We start from the raw sequence: 8373 nt of genomic DNA, 5'->3' as shown, positions 1-8373 counted from the left end.
CTCCTGTAGTGATTTGCATGGATCGTTAATCAGTTGGTTGATTTAAGATTGAACTGAAGGAATAGATAATAAAAAAAAATCAAGTATTATGTTACTATTTGTTACCTTTCTTTAATAGAATCAAAAAAATTCTGAATTGATTAATAATTTAAGGCAGGGCCGGGCCTGAGTCAAAGTCAACGAAGGTTGACTTTGGGGCAGCGGCTAAAGGGGCAGCAAAAATAGGATTTTATTTAGGGGATTGTGATAAAAAAAATGAAAATGAAGGTTTAAAACATGAGTACAGAAAGTAAAAAGGATGTATAGGAAGATAAGTAGGGAGCATATTATGAAGAAGAACTTACTTTAAAGGCCTTTTGCTCAATATATAATAAATATCATATATTACAGAGATTTTTTTCTCTCGATTTTTCTATCAAAATCTCGTCTTCTTCCTTTTCCCTTCCCTGCTCCTCTGGCTCTTCGTCTTCGGCTCTTCCATTGTTGCGACACCACCATCTCCACGGTAAGTAGAATCAAAACCCCAATTCAATCATGAAGCATAAGATAGATTGACATTTATATATTATAATTGATTTTGCATCTAATTTTTGGTTTTCAGTTAGTATAACTTAAGTGCATTTTTAGGGCAAAAAGTTTTAAACCCCTAATTCAATCATAAGAATAGATTATCATGTATGTTCTATGATTGATTTTAAATGTTATCTTTTGATTCTCAGTTAACATTACTTAATTGTATATTTTAGGGCAAATTTTTTTTAATTGAACCCCCAATTTTTAGTGAAATTTTTTTGTTTGTTGTTCTTGTTTGCTGAGCATTTTTCTTTGTTGAATCAATGGCAGGTATGCCTCTGACAAGAAAACAATCATCTGGATGTCAAAATAGGAAGAACCAAAAAAAGAGATTGGCATCTACTAAATATCTTGCAGGTTCTTTTGATAAGTTTTTGATTAGGAATCAACCAATAGTTGGGAACGCCACCAACGAAGATGATGCTACAGCTGATAAGGGTATGAATGAGGGGAATGAGAACGATGGTATTGCTGATAATGGCATGAATGAGGGGAATGTAAGTGATGGGGCTGCTGATAATGGGATTGAGGAGGATAATGTGAATGTTGATGTTGCTAATAATGGTGTTAATGAGGGGATTAAAGGTGCTGATGGTGATAATAGAGATAGAAATGAGGATGATGCAAACACAACAGCAGAAAATAATGAAGTTGGAAATTGTGGTGATAAGTTAACAGATAGAGACATGCTTGATCCAGGTAATTGGGAAACAATTGATAAAAAACTTGTTGATTTTTTGGTAGAGAAGGGTCCGGTAAGAGTTGACAATATCATATTCCCTAGAGATGACAAGAACGATTGTTTCTCTAGCTATCATTACTTTCGGAAATTGAGCAATTTTGAGAAACAAGATAGAAGATGGTTAGTGTATTCGAAAACTTTGGACAAGGTATTTTGTTTTTGTTGTAAACTGTTCATGAAAAGGGAAAGTAATTATCAGTTGTGCAGTACTGGGTTTAATGATTGGAATAACCTAAGTGGAAGACTCGCAAGTCATGAAAACTGTGGAGTGCATCATCGTTGTATGTATGATTGGCTTGAGTTGGAATTAAGATTGAGAAAGGAAAAAACTATCGACAAAAGAATACAAGAACAGATCAACAAAGAGAGAAAACATTATAAAGAAGTATTGGAGAGGATGAAGGATGGAGTGTTGTTTCTAGCGAAGAATGGTTTAGCATTTCGTGGCGATAATGAGAAAGTTTATACAAAAAACAATGGTAACTTCTTAAGCTTCATAGAGACACTTGGAAAATATGATCCCGTGTTAAAGTATCATCTGGAGAGCATTGAAAAGAATGAAATGCGTACTCATTATCTCAGCCACAAGATTCAAAACGAACTGATTTCAATGCTTGCCGATGCAACGAGAAAGCTTATTGTCAAGAAAATCCACGAAGCCAAATACTTTTCAGTTATTCTTGATTGTACTCCTGATGTTTCTCGCAGGGAACAAATGTCTATTATCATCCGATGCGTAGATGTTTCAACAGCAAGAATCTAAGAGTATTATCTTGGGTTTTTGCGAGTGGAAGATAAAACAGGAGAAGGTTTATTTTTTGAACTTGAAGATGCATTAATCAATCTTGGGTTAAACATTGATGATATAAGAGGACAAGGGTATGACAATGGAGCAAACATGAAAGGAAAACATAAAGGTGTGCAGGCAAGATTACTCGAGATCAATCCAAGAGCTTTATACACACCATGTGCTTGTCATAGTCTTAATCTCATACTTTCAGATATGGCCAAGTCTTGTCCTAAAGCAAGTTATTTTTTTGGATCCATACAACGTATTTATACACTTTTTTCAGCTTCAACCAACCGGTGGGATGTATTTAAATAGGAGATTGGAAAGAAGGGATGGACACTTAAACCGTTGTCAGATACACGGTGGGAAAGCCGTGTCGCAAGTGTCAAAGCAATAAGATACCAATCTCCAAAAATTCGAAATGCTTTAGAGAGATTGCGAGATTCATCCCCTATCTCTCAAGAAGTCAGCACTGCCGACAGCTTAGTAAGTTTTGACTTGCATAATTTTGAATTTTATCTTAGCTTGACTATCTGGTATAGACTTCTGTTTGCTGTTAATACTGTGAGTAAGTCATTGCAATCTAAAGATATGGACATTGGTGTTGCTATACAACAAATGAAAGGTCTTATTGAGTTTTTTAAAGACTTTAGAGTAAATGGGTTTCAAAAGGCAATGGATGAAGCTAAGGAGATTGCAGGAGCGATGGGAACTGAACCTACATTTCGTGAAGTTCGTAACACCCGTACTACCGAACCAACATCAGGTGAGGAGTTTTTTAGAAAAAAATTACTTCTTATATATAGTAGATAGTGCTATGTCTTCATTCCGAACCAGATTTGAACAATTTCAAATGTACGAAGAAAAATTTGGGTTTTTGTATGACTTGAACAAGTTGAAATATATGAGTGAGGATGAACTGATGAGTGCATGTGTTGCACTTGAAGCTTATTTGAAGCATGGTAGATCTAGTGATATTGATGGCAGGGAATTATGTATGGAACTAATTGTCATGCGAATTGTACTACCTAGTTCGTGTAGTAAGCCAATCGATGTCTTACAATTTTTACTAAGAATGGGTGGTTGTTACCCTGATGCATGGATTGCTTATAGGATATTGCTTACGATTCCAGTCACAGTCGCCTCCGCGGAAAGAAGTTTTTCTAAGCTAAAGTTGATTTTCTCGTATCTTCGATCAACTATGTCGCAGGAAAGACTAGTAGGATTATCTATGTTAGCAATTGAAAATGACATGGCTATGCAAGTTGATTTTAAAATTGTACTTTCTGATTTCGCATCCAGGAATGCAAGAAGGGTCATTTTCGAATAGATGGTAATCTGTGTTATTATTCGAATCGAATGAACTGTTATTATTATTGTTTTTTTGAATATATGTTCTGTTGAGATATTTGACAAGTTTGTGGAAACATTTGGAAACTTAATATATGTATTTATAGACTTAAATATGACAGAAAATGAGGCTACCATAGTTTGTACACCACCTTATGCTCCTGACTGTAGTTTGCTGGGGGGGGGGAATATTTTTTAGATAAGCTTTGGGGCAGCAAAATACCAGGGCCGGCCCTGATTTAAGGTTTTGAATCGGATGAATTTTTCTTCAGTTTTTTATATGTATTAGATCTTCAGTTTGTTAGGATTTCAAAGATTAGAGATCTATTTGTGGATCATAAACAGATGCCGACCCTAAGTTTAGAAAGTGCAATCTTACCAGGATAAATCATGGGTTTTGCTGATGGTTTTGATTGTTTCAACTAAACACCCAAGATCTTCAGCTTACGATTTTATTTAACTCGTTTATTGATTTTGAGTTCTGTAAATGAAAGAAGACAGAGAAAACAAAACAAGCACGTGGAAGATAAAGGTGTATGATTCTTATACACGTCAGGTATCCACATAAGACGACACCTCGTCAGGGAGGAGATGGGGGAGCGGAATAGCATTTCCCCGTAATAAAGCTCATTAACTGTTGAAATATATTCATGAATTCACTAGCACCTTTATCTCTCTATAAATAGAAGCTTCTTTGGAGTATCTATATTTTTATATAACTAACCAAATGCATGGAAATATATATGTCTAGCAACCTACTCTTCTTCATGCCGTGTATATCCACTAAGTTTGCAAGTAGCCAGGCCCAAGCTAAACTGCGTGTAGCCTAAATTATCATCCAGCGAAATCGTGAAGTAATTGCGATCCCATCAAATTTCGATAAGGAAGATTCTGCTCTCCATCTAAGATAGAGTACTGGACCTGTTCATCAACACCCCCAATATGTTCTCTAGTGTAGAAAAGAGGATGTTGAGCTACTGGTGAAAATGACAAGTTGATACCACTTCCTCCATGTTGTTGTAGACCGAGAGTCAAAGAAACCCCGGTTCCAAGATTGTTCTGCTGATTCACCCCATGGTTGCTGTAAGACGAGAAGTCCAAGTCCCCTATGTCAAAATTCTCATTAGATACTCTCCCTGCTGCTGCTAACTGCATCCGTCGTTGCTGCTGTAATTGCTCTTGTTGCTGGTAGTTGTAGTAATGAGAATGTGTGTTTGTACCATTTTCTATATGCTGATTAATTTTATCTGGCATGTTTATAATGGAAGAGAGAGTTTCAGAGTCGCCCCGAATAAGTTGGTCATGTGTTGGTTTGCGATCCTCGGAGCAAACTTGGGGATTTCTATGAGGGTCTGAATTCAGCCGGCTGTTGTCGTCTAGTGATATTCCTGTAATCCAATCTGATGAAGAAGCTACATTGTCTTGCTCCTTTGTTTCTTCGACATACATTTCTTCTACCATGGGTTTCCATAGCCTAACTCTGGCGTTAATAAACCAATTTGACACCTATAAAAAAAATGAAATTTACCTCTTACTTCTAATACATTATGTCGAAATAAAGTAAGGGTCGTATCATCTTAAAATATTATTTCTGTGCCGGTGGATGGATCCCAAAGAATAACGCAAACAACAATGGTATGAGATATTTGTAAAATGATTGAAGAAATGGTTGTGGACATGCCTGGCTTCTTGAGAGTCCTGTTTGGCGAGCTAAAATGTGCTTATCAACATCACTTGGATACCTGCAATGTTGCAAAAGAGAAAAAACATCAACAACAAAGCACTTGAAGAGTTTTGTAACTAGATTTAAGTATCATGCATTGTGCTTAATTTAGATAAAGACCAAGTTTACCGGCCATATCGCTATACATAACATATATATATATAGACGCTACTAGGTGCTGTACAAAGACAATGCTGACTAAAATGAAGAAGGAAACAAGAAAAACTGATCTACATACTATGTATATAGAACAAACGTGCTTGTGTAGTACCTAAGTTTTAACGTTTTTACTAATAATAGTATTATCGGTAGCTCGACCAATAGCAAATGAAAAAAAAGATATGTGGCCGAGAGAGAGTGAGTGAAGTATATATTTACGGGTGAAGGAAGTGTTCGAAGAGCCAAGCACGAAGGACCGACACTGATCTTTCTGGTAGACCTCTTTGGGGTCTCCAAGGATGACTTTCCATCATGGTCATTTGTTGAAAAGCTCTTTGTTGTCTCAGTGTTTGATCAAGAAGTCTAAGCCTTGGTGTTTCTCCTTTAGTGGTCCCTGGTGCAACTGGATCCTTCTCTCCCATTGCCTTCTTAATTGCCTTTATTTGATCTACAATCCCATCTCTTAGGCACCTAAAATGTTTCGACATAGCCTTAGATGCCAGAGATGAATACGCCGACGCCGCTCCTCCCCCAAGTACTGCTTCAAATGAAGACACGGCGCCCTTCATTTGATCACAATATTGCCTGTATCTTCTATCCACCTGAAATTTTTTTAAGAGAGGGAAAGAAACAAAACCACAACAAAAAAATAAAATAAAGAAAAAAAGAAGAGAATGAAAACAAATAAAATTGGGATGAATAATAAAAATAGTTACAGGAGCAAGAAGTAAAATGCCATGTAAAGAAAAGGAATAGATGTTTCTAAAGATTAAATTGGAATGGATGCTTAAATGCACATCATATTAATGGCGAATAGATATATATATTAATGTGAAGGCCCACAGGGTTGCTGATGATCATCAATTAGTTCAAAATATTTAATACTGTGAGGAATCCCTCAACCACTTACTAAGTTTAAAAAGAGAAGGTTTTTTTTTTCTTTTTTAATCTAGTAATAAAATAAACGGCGAAGAAAAATAAGAGATTTATTAATGTGAATAAAAAAAATAAAATACTAAAAAGGAAAAATTGTACCTCTTCCAACATGGAAATCAACTTGGTTTTACGTTTCTGCAATTCAAGGAGGTCAAGAGAGTACAGAAATGATTGTTTTCTCGAGGACTCAGTACTACCATCTTCATCTTCTGATTGGTTAATTTTCTGCTTCTGTAGTAGTTGTGTATCATCATTTTGTTTAGTTCCAAGGTTACACAACTCATACAGAAGTTCTTGAGCAGGAACCAAGTATTTTGAACTCTTCAGTTGAATATTATTCGTTTGTTGATAACAAGTTTGATCATTAACTGAATTCCTTACATGGAATCCATCTTGCATGATTTGTTGTTGAGGAAAATATCCAGAAGCTGATCTCCCAAAGAAGCCATCTTGTTGATTTTTGGTTTCTCTCATGGCCTGATGATCAAACGAATGTATTCCTCCAATAATATTATTACTTCTGTTTGAAGAGAGGGAAAGAGAAAGTCCTTGACTACCACCACTTGGTTTCTCACTATTAGGATATAAACATCTAATATTAGAATCATCATCATCTACTATTAGTCTGTTGTTGTTATCATTCATGTTGTGATCTTGCCAAGTAGAATTGTGCTGCTGCAGCTGATGATGATCAGGTATTGAAGAAAGGATTAGATTCTCACTAGTAGTTGTTGTTTTAGGATAGGAAGTAGTATCAGTTGTAGATGTAATAATATTCTGCTTAGAAGAAGAAAAGGAACCAAAACTAGGGTTAGTAGTAGTGGTGGTGGTGGGTTGTTTGTTGAGGAACTCTTTCCACATAGAGTTAGGATCAGCAGAAACATCTGTTATTGACGACGATGATGATCGATGGTTAGTATTAGGGTTATTAGTAGTATCAGTCTTAGATGGAAAAGCTAACATCTCCATGCCAGTAGTCAAGTTGAAGACTTGTGCTGGATTTGATTCAAAACTTTGCATCTGATGATGATGATCAACTAGATTCACAGAAGAGATATCTGATGCTGATGATAGGTGACAGTATCTTGAAGGAACCAAGTTTCTTCTTACTTTCTCTTGTTGAGATTCACCAGCCATTCGACATCCAACTCCTTGTTGTATTATTCGAATGTGTTAACGTTATAGTGATTGATCAATATACATATATATGTAGATGACCGATGAATCTGCAAAGAGATAAATCATTAATAAAAGCTCACCATAAATGAAACAGGAAGAAACATAATCAAGATCGAACACCCAAGTATGATCAAATACCAAAATTAAGTTTGAAACTCTGAGTTTTATTTCTCAAGTAGTTTTTGCTTATACATAGATGGGTTTTGTGAAGTTATGAGAAGACTAGATCGAGATGGGTCTTACCGATCGGTGTTAGCAGAAGAAGAGATTATAATTTATATCTATTCTGTTATTAATTACTAACTGTCGAAAATACATATATTGTTGTGGCAGTAAGAAAGGGATGAGTAGATGTTGTTGTTGTTGGAGTAGGCGGTGGTGGGGGGTTTTGGGAGGGAAGGTGCTGCCAAATACATGATCATCTTCTTCAATTTTAAGGAAGGACTAGTAATCTTAATTCACAGAAAGGAAGGACACCGTGATCTCTCTCCAGTCTGCTAATATACCAGTAGTACCACGTAAGGCCAAGTGGGCCAAATGTTACTATACTTCCTATATTCATATTAAAATACATCCAAAACAAACTTCCTCATTCCCAAATCAAATCAATTATTGACTCGTTGTTGTTTATCTTATTCTTACTCTACCCCCGTCATAATATTTATATATATGCTTAAAAAAAAAAATCTTAATAAAAATGCTTATCTTATTGGCTTCTTACAAATACTACAAGTTTTCATAGGATATATATGGGTGTACTTGGCAAGCCGCCACATGACCATGTCTCTGTTATATATCATATTAAGTTTGGTTAGCACCCATGTTTTCTCGATATATACATATTAAGTTTAGTCAAACATTTGCTTAATTAAGATTAGTGTTGTTGACCTTAATTGATTCACTCTTACCAACTTCCGGCCT

The 8373-nt window shown here is 35.8% G+C and overlaps 2 protein-coding genes across 3 annotated transcripts; one reads left to right on the top strand and one right to left on the bottom strand.

Moving 5' to 3' along the window:
• Window positions 1-836: 836 nt before the first annotated feature.
• LOC113360559 (zinc finger MYM-type protein 5-like) lies at window positions 837-2078 on the top strand. Its single transcript, XM_026604060.1, has one exon. The coding sequence runs from the start codon at window positions 837-839 to the stop codon at window positions 2076-2078; it is 1242 nt and encodes a 413-aa protein (XP_026459845.1).
• A 1877-nt stretch (window positions 2079-3955) lies between these two features.
• On the bottom strand, window positions 3956-7961 carry LOC113358514 (homeobox protein BEL1 homolog). Of its 2 annotated transcripts, none has more exons than XM_026602114.1 (5): window positions 7591-7961; window positions 6373-7499; window positions 5557-5939; window positions 5137-5197; window positions 3956-4961 (listed from the first exon to the last, which is right to left on the bottom strand). In XM_026602114.1, exons 2-5 carry the CDS (start codon window positions 7408-7410, stop codon window positions 4290-4292), a joined length of 2154 nt encoding a protein of 717 aa, XP_026457899.1. In that variant the 5' UTR covers window positions 7411-7499; window positions 7591-7961; the 3' UTR covers window positions 3956-4289. The 2 variants fall into 2 exon arrangements, with proteins under 2 accessions (XP_026457899.1, XP_026457898.1); XM_026602113.1 differs by having other exon boundaries at window positions 7696-7961.
• Window positions 7962-8373: the final 412 nt, after the last annotated feature.

This window comes from Papaver somniferum, chromosome 3 (genome assembly GCF_003573695.1).
Source record: "Papaver somniferum cultivar HN1 chromosome 3, ASM357369v1, whole genome shotgun sequence".
Taxonomy (NCBI): Eukaryota; Viridiplantae; Streptophyta; class Magnoliopsida; order Ranunculales; family Papaveraceae; genus Papaver; species Papaver somniferum.
This window is presented reverse-complemented; position numbering and strand designations above follow the sequence as displayed.

Excerpts from the sequence above, each read along its gene's own strand:
- LOC113358514 (XM_026602114.1), bottom strand. The coding sequence starts at position 7,410 with ATGGCTGGTGAATCTCAACAAGAGAAAGTAAGAAGAAACTTGGTTCCT. Across the intron at positions 5,940-6,372 it reads TGATTTCCATGTTGGAAGAG|GTGGATAGAAGATACAGGCA; the intron begins GTACAATTTTTC and ends AAAAAATTTCAG. Across the intron at positions 4,962-5,136 it reads CAGGACTCTCAAGAAGCCAG|GTGTCAAATTGGTTTATTAA; the intron begins GCATGTCCACAA and ends TTTTTTTTATAG.
- LOC113360559 (XM_026604060.1), top strand. The coding sequence starts at position 837 with ATGGCAGGTATGCCTCTGACAAGAAAACAATCATCTGGATGTCAAAAT.